Source organism: Bos grunniens, chromosome 10 (genome assembly GCF_055505025.1).
Source record: "Bos grunniens cultivar Pamir isolate PY7600 chromosome 10, Bosgru_T2T1.0, whole genome shotgun sequence".
NCBI lineage: Eukaryota > Metazoa > Chordata > Mammalia > Artiodactyla > Bovidae > Bos > Bos grunniens.
The window spans coordinates 37,868,716-37,883,983 of record NC_141174.1 but is presented as its reverse complement, the minus strand read 5'-3'; the positions used below and the strand labels follow the sequence as shown (position 1 = coordinate 37,883,983).

Genomic DNA, 15,268 nt, shown 5'->3' with positions numbered 1-15,268 from the left:
TCAGGGTGCAGCCTATGTTTAAAATAAAAAATACTAGGCATCTCCTTGCCATATTTTCCGAGTTTCCCTGTTCTTGTGCTGGATGGCTTCCAAGAGGCTTTGGTCAGTCTCTGGGAAGGCTTCTAACAACTCAGGGGATTTGTAGTCCAAATTTCTCTCACTGAATCTAGATTCTAAAATGGTCCAGGGAAAGCTATGCTTTGGGGCATTTAGTCTCCATGAATTAAAATCCAGCATTCTGAGGTGTTTTTCTACTGAATTGAAATGGAATATCTAATGTTTACTGGATGGGGTGGGAGCTGGGGAAAACCGCAGAATAGTCCCATTTCTGTGACAATTTGACTATGTGTATACTCATTCAATAACTACTTTTTTTTTTTTTTTTTTTTTTATTGTTTTTTTTTTTTTTCCCTCCCAACCTCCCCATACCATCCCCCTGGGCCTTCCCAGCGCACCAGCCCCAAGCATCCAGCATCGTGCACTGAACCCGGACTGGCATCTCGTCTCACACATGACACTTCACATGTTTCAATGACATTCTCCCAAATCTTCCCACCCTCTCCCACAGAGTCCATAAGACTGTTCTATACATCAGTGTCTCTTTTGCTGTCTCGTACACAGGGTTATCGTTACCATCTTTCTAAATTCCATATACATGCGTTAGTATACTGTATTTATGTTTTTCCTTCTGGCTTACTTCACTCTGTATAATAGTCTCCAGTTTCATCCACCTCATTAGAACTGATTCAAATGTATTCTTTTTAATGGCTGAGTAATACTCCATTGTGTATATGTACCACAGCTTTCTTATCCATTCATCTGCTGATGGACATCTAGGTTGCTTCCATGTCCTGGCTATTATAAACAGTGCTGCGATGAACATTGGGGTACACGTGTCTCTTTCCCTTCTGGTTTCCTCAGTGTGTATGCCCAGCAGTGGGATTGCTGGATCATAAGGCAGTTCTATTTCCAGTTTTTTAAGGAATCTCCACACTGTTCTCCATAGTGGCTGTACTAATTTGCATTCCCACCAACAGTGTAAGAGGGTTCCCTTTTCTCCACACCCTCTCCAGCATTTATTATTTGTAGACTTTTGGATCGCAGCCATTCTGACTGGTGTGAAATGGTACCTCATAGTGGTTTTGATTTGCATTTCTCTGATAAAGAGTGATGTTGAACATCTTTTCAAGTGTTTGTTAGCCATCTGTATGTCTTCTTTGGAGAAATGTCTATTTAGATCTTTGGCCCATTTTTTGATTGGGTCATTTATTTTTCTGGAGTTGAGCTGTAGGAGTTGCTTGTATATTTTTGAGATTAGTTGTTTGTCGGTTGCTTCATTTGCTATTATTTTCTCCCATTCTGAAGGCTGTCTTTTCACCTTGCTAATAGTTTCCTTTGATGTGCAGAAGCTTTTAAGTTTAATTAGGTCCCATTTGTTTATTTTTGCTTTTATTTCCAATATTCTGGGAGGTGGGTCATAGAGGATCCTGCTGTGATGTATGTCAGAGAGTGTTTTGCCTATGTTCTCCTCTAGGAGTTTTATAGTTTCTGGTCTTATGTTGAGATCTTTAATCCATTTTGAGTTTATTTTTGTATATGGTGTTAGAAAGTGTTCTAGTTTCATTCTTTTACAAGTGGTTGACCAGATTTCCCAGCACCACTTGTTAAAGAGATTGTCTTTAATCCACTGTATATTCTTGCCTCCTTTGTCAAAGATAAGGTGTCCATATGTGCGTGGATTTATCTCTGGGCTTTCTATTTTGTTCCATTGATCTATATTTCTGTCTTTATGCCAGTACCATACTGTCTTGATAACTGTGGCTTTGTAGTAGAGCCTGAAGTCAGGTAGGTTGATTCCTCCAGTTCCATTTTTCTTTCTCAAGATCGCTTTGGCTATTCGAGGTTTTTTGTATTTCCATACAAATTGTGAAATTATTTGTTCTAGCTCTGTGAAGAATACTGTTGGTAGCTTGATAGGGATTGCATTGAATCTATAAATTGCTTTGGGTAGTATACTCATTTTCACTATATTGATTCTTCCAATCCATGAACATGGTATATTTCTCCATCTATTAGTGTCCTCTTTGATTTCTTTCACCAGTGTTTTATAGTTTTCTATATATAGGTCTTTAGTTTCTTTAGGTAGATATATTCCTAAGTATTTTATTCTCTTCGTTGCAATGGTGAATGGAATTGTTTCCTTAATTTCTCTTTCTGTTTTCTCATTATTAGTGTATAGGAATGCAAGGGATTTCTGTGTGTTGATTTTATATCCTGCAACTTTACTATAATCATTGATTAGTTCTAGTAATTTTCTGGTGGAGTCTTTAGGGTTTTCTATGTAGAGGATCATGTCATCTGCAAATAGTGAGAGTTTTACTTCTTCTTTTCCAATTTGGATTCCTTTTATTTCTTTTTCTGCTCTGATTGCTGTAGCCAAAACTTCCAAAACTATGTTGAATAGTAATGGTGAAAGTGGGCACCCTTGTTTTGTTCCTGACTTTAGAGGAAATGCTTTCAATTTTTCACCATTGAGGATAATGTTTGCTGTGGGTTTGTCATATATAGCTTTTATTATGTTGAGGTATGTTCCTTCTATTCCTGCTTTCTGGAGAGTTTTTATCATAAATGGGTGTTGAATTTTGTCAAAGGCTTTCTCTGCATCTATTGAGATAATCATATGGTTTTTGTTTTTCAATTTGTTAATGTGGTGTATTACATTGATTGATTTGCGGATATTGAAGAATTCTTGCATCCCTGGGACAAAGCCCACTTGGTCATGGTGTATGATCTTTTTAATGTGTTGTTGGATTCTGATTGCTAGAATTTTGTTTAGGATTTTTGCATCTATGTTCATCAGTGATATTGGCCTATAGTTTTCTTTTTTTGTGGCATCTTTGTCAGGTTTTGGTATTAGGGTGATGGTGGCCTCATAGAATGAGTTTGGAAGTTTACCTTCCTCTGCAATTTTCTGGAAGAGTTTGAGCAGGATAGGTGTTAGCTCTTCTCTAAATTTTTGGTAGAATTCAGCTGTTAAGCCGTCTGGACCTGGGCTTTTGTTTGCTGGAAGATTTTTGATTACAGTTTCAATTTCCATGCTTGTGATGGGTCTGTTAAGGTTTTCTATTTCTTCCTGGTCGAGTTTTGGAAAGTTGTACTTTTCTAAGAATTTGTCCATTTCTTCCTCGTTGTCCATTTTATTGGCATATAATTGTTGATAATAGTCTCTTATGATCCTTTGTATTTCTATGTTGTCTGTTGTGATCTCTCCACTGTCATTTCTAATTTTATTGATTTGATTTTTCTCCCTTTGTTTCTTGATGAGTCTGGCTAATGGTTTGTCAATTTTATTTATCCTTTCAAAGAACCAGCTTTTGGCTTTGTTGATTTTTGCTATGGTCTCTTTTGTTTCTTTTGCATTTATTTCTGCCCTAATTTTTAAGATTTCTTTCCTTCTACTAACCCTGGGGTTCTTCATTTCTTCCTTTTCTAGTTGTTTGAGGTGTAGAGTTAGGTTATTTATTTGACTTTTTTCTTGTTTCTTGAGGTGTGCCTGTATTGCTATGAACTTTCCCCTTAGGACTGCTTTTACTGTGTCCCACAGGTTTTGGGTTGTTGTGTTTTCATTTTCATTCGTTTCTATGCAAATTTTGATTTCTTTTTTGATTTCTTCTGTGATTTGTTGGTTATTCAGCAGCGTGTTGTTCAGCCTCCATATGTTGGAATTTTTAATAGTTTTTCTCCTGTAATTGAGATCTAATCTTACTGCATTGTGGTCAGAAAAGATGCTTGGAATGATTTCTATTTTTTTGAATTTACCAAGGCTAGCTTTATGGCCCAGGATGTGATCTATCCTGGAGAAGGTTCCATGTGCGCTTGAGAAAAATGTGAAATTCATTGTTTTGGGATGAAATGTCCTATAGATATCAATTAGGTCTAACTGGTCTATTGTATCGTTTAAAGTTTGTGTTTCCTTATTAATTTTCTGTTTAGTTGATCTATCCATAGGTGTGAGTGGGGTATTAAAGTCTCCCACTATTATTGTGTTATTGTTAATTTCTCCTTTCATACTTGTTAGCATTTGTCTTACATACTGCGGTGCTCCCGTGTTGGGTGCATATATATTTATAATTGTTATATCTTCTTCTTGGATTGATCCTTTGATCATTATGTAGTGACCTTCTTTGTCTCTTTTCACAGCCTTTGTTTTAAAGTCTATTTTATCTGATATGAGTATTGCTACTCCTGCTTTCTTTTGGTCCCTATTTGCATGGAAAATCTTTTTCCAGCCCTTCACTTTCAGTCTGTATGTGTCCCCTGTTTTGAGGTGGGTCTCCTGTAGACAACATATGTAGGGGTCTTGTTTTTGTATCCATTCAGCCAGTCTTTGTCTTTTGGTTGGGGCATTCAACCCATTTACGTTTAAGGTAATTACTGATAAGTATGATCCCGTTGCCATTTACTTTATTGTTTGGGGTTCGAATTTATACACCATTTTTGTGTTTCCTGTCTAGAGAATATCCTTTAGTATTTGTTGTAGAGCTGGTTTGGTGGTGCAGAATTCTCTCAGCTTTTGCTTATCTGAGAAGCTTTTGATTTCTCCTTCATACTTGAATGAAATCCTTGCTGGGTACAATAATCTGGGCTGTAGGTTATTTTCTTTCATCATTTTAAGTATGTCTTGCCATTCCCTCCTGGCTTGAAGAGTTTCTATTGAAAGATCAGCTGTTATCCTTATGGGAATTCCCTTGTGTGTTATTTGTTGTTTTTCCCTTGCTGCTTTTAATATTTGTTCTTTGTGTTTGATCTTTGTTAATTTGAGTAATATGTGTCTTGGGGTGTTTCGCCTTGGGTTTATCCTGTTTGGGATTCTCTGGGTTTCTTGGACTTGGGTGATTATTTCCTTCCCCAGTTTAGGGAAGTTTTCCACTATTATCTCCTCAAGTATTTTCTCATGGTCTTTCTTTTTGTCTTCTTCTTCTGGAACCCCTATGATTCGAATGTTGTAGCGTTTAATATTGTCCTGGAGGTCTCTGAGATTGTCCTCATTTCTTTTAATTCGTTTTTCTTTTATTCTCTCTGATTCATTTATTTCTACCATTCTATCTTCTAATTCACTAATCCTATCTTCTGCCTCTGTTATTCTACTATTTGTTGCCTCCAGAGTGTTTTTAATTTCATTTATTGCATTATTCATTGTATATTGACTCTTTTTTATTTCTTCTAGGTCCTTGTTAAACCTTTCTTGCATCTTCTCAATCCTTGTCTCCAAGCTATTTATCTGTGATTCCATTTTAATTTCTAGATTTTGGATCAATTTCACTATCATTATTCGGAATTCTTTATCAGGTAGATTCCCTATCTCTTCCTCTTTTGTTTGGTTTGGTGGGCATTTATCCTGTTCCTTTATCTGCTGGCTATTCCTCTGTCTCTTCATCTTGTTTAAATTGCTGAGTATGGGGTGTCCTTTCTGTATTCTGGCAGTTTGTGGAGTTCTCTTTATTGTGGCTATTCCTCACTGTGTGTGGGTTTGTACAGGTGGCTTGTCAAGGTTTCCTGGTTAGGGAAGCTTGTGTCAGTGTTCTGATGGGTGGAACTGTATTTCTTCTCTTTGTTCAGTCGCGCTGTGGGGAGGGAGGGAGGGATGCTGCAAGCAAATAACACTGGCGTGCGCTCGCAGTGCCTCAGCCACACTGGGTCTGCCCCCGCTCACTGTGCGTGTAGCCTCCCTGCCCACACTGCTCGGGCTCTAGGTTGTTCCGCCGGGAACAATCCAAGGCTGGCCCTGGGTTGCATGTACCTCCCAGGTCCAAGCCGCTCAGGTTCAGGCACTCGGATAGTCCTCAGAGGCGCAGACTCAGTTGGGCCTGAGTATTGTGCTCTTCCCAGGTCCGAGCAGCTCAAGTGATGAGGTGTTTGGCGAGCGCCAATGCTGCGACTTATCGCCTCCCCGCCACTCGGTTATCTGGGCGCAAAACCGGCGCACCTTCTTAGGCAGATGTTAACCGTCCAGACCCCCAAGAAGTTTTAGTTAGCAAAGAAGCCTGCTTACAGTTTTATAGATAATGTCTCTCTGGGGCTGCGATTGCCCCCTTCCGGCTCTGGCTGCCTATCACCGGAGGGGGAAAGTCTGCAGCCGGCTATCTCTGTTCAATTCTTTGTTCCGTGCACGGGCCTGGCGGTCTTAGGTTGGGGCTGCCTTTTCGCGTAGTAGATATCCCACAGTCTGGTTTGTTAGCCCAAATTATTTCGCTCAGATAGTGCTCAGGGTATTCAGGCCAGATTCTTACTCTAAGCGATGCAGCCCGCGCTGCGCCTCCCTGCCCAGCCCCCGCTTGTTAATGGCGCCTGCAGGCGTCTGCGCTGCTTCTCCACTGGGGGAGTTACTGTAGGACTCGCAATCTTCGAGTTTTAATTGTTTATTTATTTTTTCTTCCTGTTACGTTGCCCTCTGTGCTTCCAAAGCTCGGCACAGATTCGGCAGTGAGAAGGTTTCCTGGTGTTTGGAAACTTCTCTCTTTTTAAGACACCCTTCCCGGGACGGAGCTCCGTCCCTCCCTCTTTTGTCTCTTTTTTTGTCTTTTATATTTTTTCCTACCTCCTTTCGAAGAGTTGGATTGCTTTTCTGGGTGCCTGATGTCCTCTGCTGGCATTCAGAAGTTGTTTTGTGGAATTTACTCGACGTTTAAATGCTCTTTTGATGAATTTGTGGGGGAGAAAGTGTTCTCCCTGTCCTACTCCTCCGCCATCTTGGCTCCTCCTCCCAATAACTACTTTTTGAACACCTACTATGTGCTGGGCACTGCATGTAACTATTGGCTTTTTTTTAAAAAAATGAAATAATATATAAGAAAAGCTGTGGTTTTCTCCATATACATTTTACAAGTTTTCTTATTACTTTGTCATCAGCAAAATTTTCACTAGACAATTAAAAGCCCTTACTCTAAGTGGGAAAAATGTAGAGACAATGCTGTAACCAAGTGAGATATCTTCCAAAAACTGTTCCAGAGTTTAATTCAAGAAATTCTTCAGGTAGCCTTAATGATCCAGAAACATAAAGAAGAGTCTTAACTGATTAAGCAAGTCTCTAGAAAATAAATAATTAAACTAATTCATCTGTCATTCATTTTCCATCTGGAGTTCATTTTGATTTCCCTCTTTTAGAATATAAACAGAGAAGAAATGAGCTGTTCTTCCTCTTGAAAAAACAATGTTGTGAGTCTTAACTGAGAAACTTCTGGGTACATAAAAGAATATGGAAGATGGAGAGCATTTTTATTTGTGTTCTAATGAAGAATTAAATCACTGTTAAAGTAAAAGACATTCAAAACTAAATGTTCTTTTTGCTTACAATACTCAAAGAACATCAACTTAATCAGAACTTTACACGAAAATGGAATTCCACCATAATCCGAGAACACTTAGATAGCTGAAATGATTCATCTAGAAAGGTTAATCTAGTGGTCAGACCTCAGTGTCTCTAAGAATGCGGAACTGTGGGTGCTGTCCTAATATTACTTTACCAGAGGGGAGATCAGTGGACATCAATTTCTTAGTAAGCCCTACTATAATTCTGAAATAGGTGGTATGCAAGATCCACATTTGTTAATGTTGGTTACTTGCTTCTTAAGGAATTATCATTCTAAAGACTTATTTATGTTTAGTTTCACTAGTCTAATAAAATTTTATCATCTTAAAAGGTATTAATTTCTGCCATAGCCCATTTTATAAATAGTACCATTCCCAGTTATTTATGAAGTTATGCAAGGCTTCATTGCAGAAATCTGAATTTTAATATGGATTTTATTTCCAGGGGAAAAATGGATAGCTTTAAGCTAATATAGATCTGGGGGTCGGAAGATATAGAAAAGTAATTAAATATTTAAGTATGCCACTAAACTCTTACATAAGACAAAAAAAATTAAATTCACATATTTTGCCTTCTAAGTGTCTATTCACTTTCTACATAGCAAAAAATAAAACATTATATCAAAATACTACTGGAATTACTATGCCACTTTACCATGTAAATAATCCCCTACCCATTCCCCTTTAAAGTCTAATTTACCAATACTCTTCACTACCTGCAAGGCTGCAAACATCATCATTTCTTCTTCGGTGCATTCAATTTCTTCCAAGAGAATAGCCCACTTGGCCTGCTCATAAAGCTGATTGATTCTGATTGCATCATACTGCAGCAAAAAGAGACACAATTCTTCTGTAATATGTTGCCTTTAATATTAGCAATAAGGAAAAAAGCTACTCTTAGGGTTATACATATCTATATACACCATCTCTATTTTTTCATTAAAAATGGCATTAAAATATGCCAAAAGATTTTTACATATTCAGTATTAGAAGTAGATTCTGTATGTTATTTTCCAGGATAATAACCATTAGGTATACTGGCCCTTAACAAAAGGAATTTAACTTGAAGACATTAAAGTAAGGCAGAACTGACTGCTTTTCAGTATTGTTTTGCAACTTACGCTAACATGTCATAATCACAGAGTAAATTAATTATTTCAGGGAATATCTTGCTTACTGTGGAAATGTATACCCAGACAAAGTAGCAGGTCCTTGGAAACAGGAATTATTTTAAAAATTCAAAATAAAGGGCACACACACATTTGTGGAAAAGACTTAAGTGTTACTGAATTATCCAGTTATATTAATAAAAACTAGTAGTAATATATCTTAGAATAGTAACAAAATGCATAGCCCCTTCCTACCCCATGCAAATGTAACTGTGTTCCCAGAAAACTTTGGGTTTACCAAAATTAGGTATGATATAGCCTAAAAAAGAATTAAAATGATTTTTTATAATTCTATATACATTTTAGTGTTGTACAAAGTATTATTTAAGCACATAATTTAAGATGATAAATATATACATTAAAATCTAGGCTATAATCTAGACATGAAAAGTATGACGGGCAGACAAGAGAAGTCCCCCCCACCCACAAGGATGATACGAAAGCAAAAGATCCCAATCTCTGTCATGTGTTTTCTGGGGGAAACACTCCAGATTTTATAGCAAATTTACATCTTATCAGAAAAGCACAGTATTTCAGTAGCAGAGATGATGACAACCACTTGACAGTAAAAACATATTACAATGTTTGGCTGTGAAACTAAGAGAAATGTAGACTTAAAAAGAATTAAAAAAAATTTTTTTTGAAGCAACATCTGGGATATGTAATTAGAAATTTGAAATTAACTGAACAGGTAATCTTTCAGAAAACTTTTCTTCTACCTAAAGTAGAGTTGAAGAGAGATGTTAAAAAACATAAACTAACTTTACCAACTCCGTAGTAAATACAAACCATGGAACACAGTATGGAGATTCCTTAAAAAACTAAAGATGGAGCTACCATATGATCCCGCAATCCCACTCCTGGGCATACATCCAAAGAAAAACATGGTCAAAAAGGATACACGCAAGCTTATATTCATTGCAGCACTGTTTACAATAGCCAAGACATGGAAGCAACCTAATATCCATCAACAGAAGAATGGATAAAGAGGATGTGGCACACATATATACAATGGAATATTATGAATATTAATATCGTAATATTAATTAATAATATTAATAATTAATATCATTAAAAAGAATAAAACAGGGTTTCCCTGGTGATCCAGTGGTTAAGAATATGCGTTGTAATGCTGGGGACACCAGTTCAATCCCTGGTCCAGAAGATCCCACATACTGCAGAGCAACTAAGCCTGAGCACCACAACTACTGAGTTCATGCGCTCTAGAGCCTGTGGTCTGCAACAAGAGAAGCCTGCGCGCCACAACTAGAGAAAGCCCAGCACGCACAGCAACAAAGACCCAGTGCAGCCAAAACTAAAATAAAATACAGAAATCTTTTTTAAAAAAAGAATGAAATAATGCTATCTGCAGCAACATGGAGGAAACAGATTGTCATACTGAGTGGTAAGTCAGACAGAGAAAGAAAAGTATGGTATGATATCACTTATAAGCAGATTCTAAAAAGAAGTGGTACAAAGAACTTATAAAACAGAAACAGACAGCCTTACAGAACAAACTTATGGTTACCAGTAGGGAAGAGTGGCAGAAAGAATAGTTAGGGACTGACATGTATACACTGCTGTGTTTAGAAGTTATAACCAAGAAGGACCTACTATACAGCGCAAATAACTCTGCTCAATATTACCTAACAACCTAAATGGGAAAAGAATTTGAAAAAGAACAGATACATGTATAACTGAATTACTTCGTTATACACCAGCAACTACCACAACATTGTTAACCAACTATATTTCAATATAAAAGAAAGTTAAAAATACAAATCAACCAACAATTCAATTATCTTAACAAATAGAAAACGGTTCAGTTATGCTTCCAACCTACTAAAACAATAGACTTCTTTAAAATACCGGCAATTGTGTCCAAAGTTTTGAGTTTCTAATATTATATTCAAGACTTGCTATCCATATCCAAGCAATTCCTTAACCCACCAACTTCCAAGAAACAAAGAGAAACAAAAAGAGACCCCTCTAAACCCTCGGTACCTTTGGATTCAAATCAAAAAAGCTGTAATACTTGAATCGGAGCAGCAAGGCCTCATTTTCCTTCACATCTTGTTCCATGAGGGATCTGGAGGAATCAAGCCACCTGGACAAAGCAACAAACACAGTGGGACAGAGCAAGACAGAGTTAATTTTCTACCTCTATGTAGATAAAGAAATTCTTAAATTGTATCTATATTTTGAAACTTACCCTGGTTGGGAGGGATAAATTAGGAGGCTAGGATTAACATATACACACTACTATTTATAAAATAAGACAATCAGCAAGGACCTATTGTATAACTGTGTTCAGTTGTACATACAGACAGACAGACACACATGCATATATATGAAAGTGAACTGCTGTGCTGCACAACTCAAACACTATATTGTAAATCAACTATGCTTCACTTAAAAAAACCTTGTAATTTATAATAGCAAAACAACAACAAATGAAACAAAAACTTACCCTTGGTTGATTTTTGCTTTGTCAAGAAGGGCTTGAGGTTTGAACATTTTCGCCAAGATTTCTGGTGATGTTATCGGCTGACTGACAGCAAGTATACCAGGGTTGCCTTCTGACAAAGCACTGTCACCAAACCAAGCAGAAGTTGGTGACAAGGGGCTTCCATCATGAGCATCGTAAGTAGGGGTCATTGTTTTACTATAAAGTCCTGGGCTTGAATATATACTTCCTAATAAATAATGTGAAAAATAGGTAGTAAGTATGAAGGATAGTTATCTTAGTTTCCAGTAATACATGCTATAATGATGTATAACACATTGTGAAACACAAACTTCGTTCTGGAAGGGAAAGCTTTAGTACATTATTTTACCTGTCTTAGAAACATGTGAAATTAACTTTACTTGAATAGCATTAAGAACATGTAACAATAAGGTCAAAAATATAATTAAGTTGGTAGAAATTCTAGGGAAAACAGTTCAAGAGAGTTAGAATACGTTAAGGATATTGCTGAAGCAGACAGACCAACACTTTTGTTTTTTAATTGTGCCAAGGCTCACCTTTCAGAGGGCCAATGTAAAGAACATCAGTGCCTATAGAAAAGGAAAGAAAGGAGTTCAGAAGGTAAAGGAAAGGCAACAATAGAAGACAGAAACAAAGAATGAAAATGAAAAGAAAATAGGAAAAGGAAAACAGATTTTCCTGTGAATCATAAACTGAAATAAATATTTTAAGTGAATTTAAGAGTAAAGAACCTTAGAAGCTATAACCTAAAATGAGCTTTTGTTCAACGCAAAAAAATGAGGTTGTGCTCTTGGCACGTGTTTAGTGACAAACATGTATATTTATCACCCTCTGAAATCACCATACCCTGTTTTAAGACAGCTCAATGTAACTGAATAAATTCACATAAATTAAGATAATAATTTTATGTTGTTGTTTTCTCAATGAATAGTTGAACTGGCTCCAACAGTTACAAATAAAATATTAAAGCAAAAGGATATATAAATTTTGCCCTAGAAAGAGGCTAACAAAAGTGCATTTTATATTTAATCCCCTGAAGTTACAGATGTTATCTTTTTAATCTTCAGCTTCCTTAGTGTTAAAGGGCTAGGCATACATTTTTTTTAAATACTTATTTTAAAAAAAGAGGCTACATTAAAAAAATTTTTTTAATTAGTCCAGTGATGATCTATTCTCTGTCATTTAAACCACAAAAATTGAGACTTGATAAAGACTTTAAAAAAAAATTCAGAATGACATTAAGCAAAAGCACATCCCCTTCAAAGTTTCAACTCTGTTAATATATTTTATCCTGTAGCAATAATTTTTAAAAAGAAAATGTATAAATGGGTGTCACATTGTTAATGGATGCTGTTAATGAAATAGCTGTTTTCCTTACCTAACTTAGGAATATGCTTAGGAATTTCTTTCCTGTCATCTCTAACTATACACCACCCATAAACACAGAATGATAGAAACAACTACCCATGAAAAAGTGATGGTAAGGCTAGAGATGTTTAAAGTTGTCAAGACAGAGTCTAGGAAGAGAACATAAAGTAAAAAAATAAAAAAACAAAACAAAACAAAAATTTTACTAACCACAGGGTTATCTGATTTGATACCTCTAAATGTGTTCTCCCAAAGAATACTAAAACAATTTGTAGAATGTGAACATGTAGAATGTGAAGAAACAAAGAAGGCTGTAATGTTGCCTTTTAGCCTTTGAGGAAGAAAACTGGAATATTTAGTTGTAAAGCAAAGAACCTTAAAATACAAGGGCATTTTGTGAAAGAATTACTTATAAAAGGGCTGAGAACAATACTCCAGCTCAAATGTGCAAAGGAAAATTCTGCTATAGACGATACATGTAAATAAGGTGTGGAAATGAAACTTCTTTATGAAGTTTCTAAAACAAAATCTATTTCCCTACGTTACGCAACACCTAATATCAGCCATTCAATCGATTCCCTTCCTTCTTATTTACCTATACTTTGTATAATTTACATTCCATACTTTCATTTCATTTTGCTATTTGTTGTTAGGCAGCCTACAGTAATAGCTCATATGTCGTCATTTGAGAGGAGCAAACTGAGGCACAGAGAAGTTCATATATTTGTCCAGTGTCAAGAACTATTAAGTTGCAGAGCCAAGCAATAAATCAGCAGTCCGACTCGACTGCAGCTAAACACACTGCCTCCCAGGTACCATAACTTATTTAAGCCATTTCCAATCGGTGTGCATTTATTCATTTTAGAGTTTTATTACTGATGTCACCACTGCTACTGCAGACAGTGCACTCCAATAACCATTTTTATACTTATTTCCCAATTCTAGCAGCACTAGGTCAGAGGGTATGTGCATTTTAAACTCCTTTTAAGTCCCAGTTCAGTGACAATCTCAACCAGACTGTACTCCTGATTGCCCAATTTAAACCTGATTGCCCAACTTAATTTTATTTCAAATTAAATATTTGAAGCAGAAAACTAATAAAGGGTACGATGAGGTAGCATATGTACTCAGCAACAAAATATGAGAGTTTGCTGGACACCACAGAATGATAACTTAAAAACTATAAGGGTGAGAAACAAAGACTTTATTTAACAAGCACTACAGTATGGACCACCTACTATAAATATTAAAGACTCATTACTTTTATAATTAAAGAATAGTTTTTAAAAAATGCTTTGATGTTTAAAATGGCAAATTCTAGTTAGGAACAATGGTATCCTGCATGGTGATTTTCCTGACTTTCTCGATTACCTTAGGACAGACTTTTCCTTTGTTGACCTGCCTTTAAGATTTCCTAGAAAAGTTCCTAATGAAATAATTTTCTACTTCCATAGTAAATCTTGATTTCAGTTCAGTTCAGTCACTCAGTCGTGTCCGACTCTTTGCGATCCCATGAATTGCAGCACACCAGGCCTCCCTGTCCATCACCAACTTCTGGAGTTCACCCAGACTCACGTCCATCGAGTCAGTGATGCCATCCAGCCATCTCATCCTCTGTCGTCCCCTTCTCCTCCTGCCCCCAATCCCTCCCAGCATCAGAGTCTTTTCCAATGAGTCAACTCTTCGCATGAGGTGGCCAAAGTACTGCAGTTTCAGCTTTAGCATTATTCCTTCCAAAGAAATCCCAGGGCTGATCTCCTTCAGAATGGACTGGTTGGATCTCCTTGCAGTCCAAGGGACTCTCAAGAGTCTTCTCCAACACCACAGTTCAAAAGCATCAATTCTTTGGCATTCAGCCTTCTTCACAGTCCAACTCTCACATCCATACGTGACCACAGGAAAAACCATAGCCCTGACTAGAAGAAACTTTGTGGGCAAAGTAACATCTCTGCTTTTGAATATGCTATCTAGGTTGGTCATAATTTTCCTTCCAAGGAGTAAGTGTCTTTTAATTTCATGGCTGCAGTCACCATCTGCAGTGATTTTGGAGCCCCCCAAAATAAAGTCTGACACTGTTTCCCCATCTATTTCCCATGAAGTGATGGGACCAGATGCCATGATCTTCGTTTTCTGAATGTTGAGCTTTAAGCCAACTTTTTCACTCTCCACTTTCACCTTCATCAAGAGGCTTTTTAGTTCCTCTTCACTTTCCGCCATAAGGGTGGTGTCATCTGCATATCTGAGGTTATTGATATTTCTCCCGGCAATCTTGATTCTAGCTTGTGTTTCTTCCAGTCCAGCGTTTCTCATGATGTACTCTGCATATCAGTTAAATAAACAGGGTGACAATATACAGCCTTGATGTACTCCTTTTCCTATTTGGAACCAGTCTGTTGTTCCATGTCCAGTTCTAACTGTTGCTTCCTGACCTGCATACAGATTTCTCAAGAGGCAGATCACGTGGTCTGCTATTCCCATCTCTTTCAGAATTTTCCACAGTTTGTTGTGATCCACACAGTCAAAGGCTTAGGCATAGGCAATAAAGCAGAAATAGATGTTTTTCTGGAACTCTCTCGCTTTTTCCATGATCCAGCGGATGTTGGCAATTTGATCCCTGGTTCCTCTGCCTTTTCTAAAACCAGCTTGAACATCAGGAAGTTCATGGTTCACATATTGCTGAAGCCTGGCTTGGAGAATTTTGAGCATTACTTTACTAGTGTGTGAGATGAGTGCAATCGTGCGGTAGTTTGAGCATTCTTTGGCATTGCCTTTCTTTGAGATTGGAATGAAAACTGACCTTTTCCAGTGCTGTGGCCCCTGCTGAGTTTTCCAAATTTGCTGGCATATTGAGTGCAGCACTTTCACAGCATCATCT

At 37.1% G+C, this 15,268-nt stretch overlaps 1 protein-coding gene across 23 annotated transcripts in view; it reads right to left on the bottom strand.

Annotated features, from left to right (window-relative positions):
• FERMT2 (FERM domain containing kindlin 2) overlaps nt 1-15,268 on the bottom strand; it is an 85,498-nt gene that overhangs the window by 16,859 nt on the left and 53,371 nt on the right. For 13 of the 23 annotated variants that reach the window (XM_086320658.1, XM_086320650.1, XM_086320653.1 and 10 more), the window contains exons 5-7: nt 11,008-11,233; nt 10,542-10,644; nt 8,085-8,192 (exon numbers count right to left, since the gene is read on the bottom strand). In XM_086320658.1, coding sequence (XP_086176784.1) covers nt 8,085-8,192; nt 10,542-10,644; nt 11,008-11,233 — 437 coding nt within the window. Of the gene's footprint in view, nt 1-8,084; nt 8,193-10,541; nt 10,645-11,007; nt 11,234-11,561; nt 11,595-15,268 lie in introns of all 23 variants that reach the window. The other 10 variants (XM_086320648.1, XM_086320649.1, XM_086320651.1 and 7 more) reach the window with 1 other exon arrangement.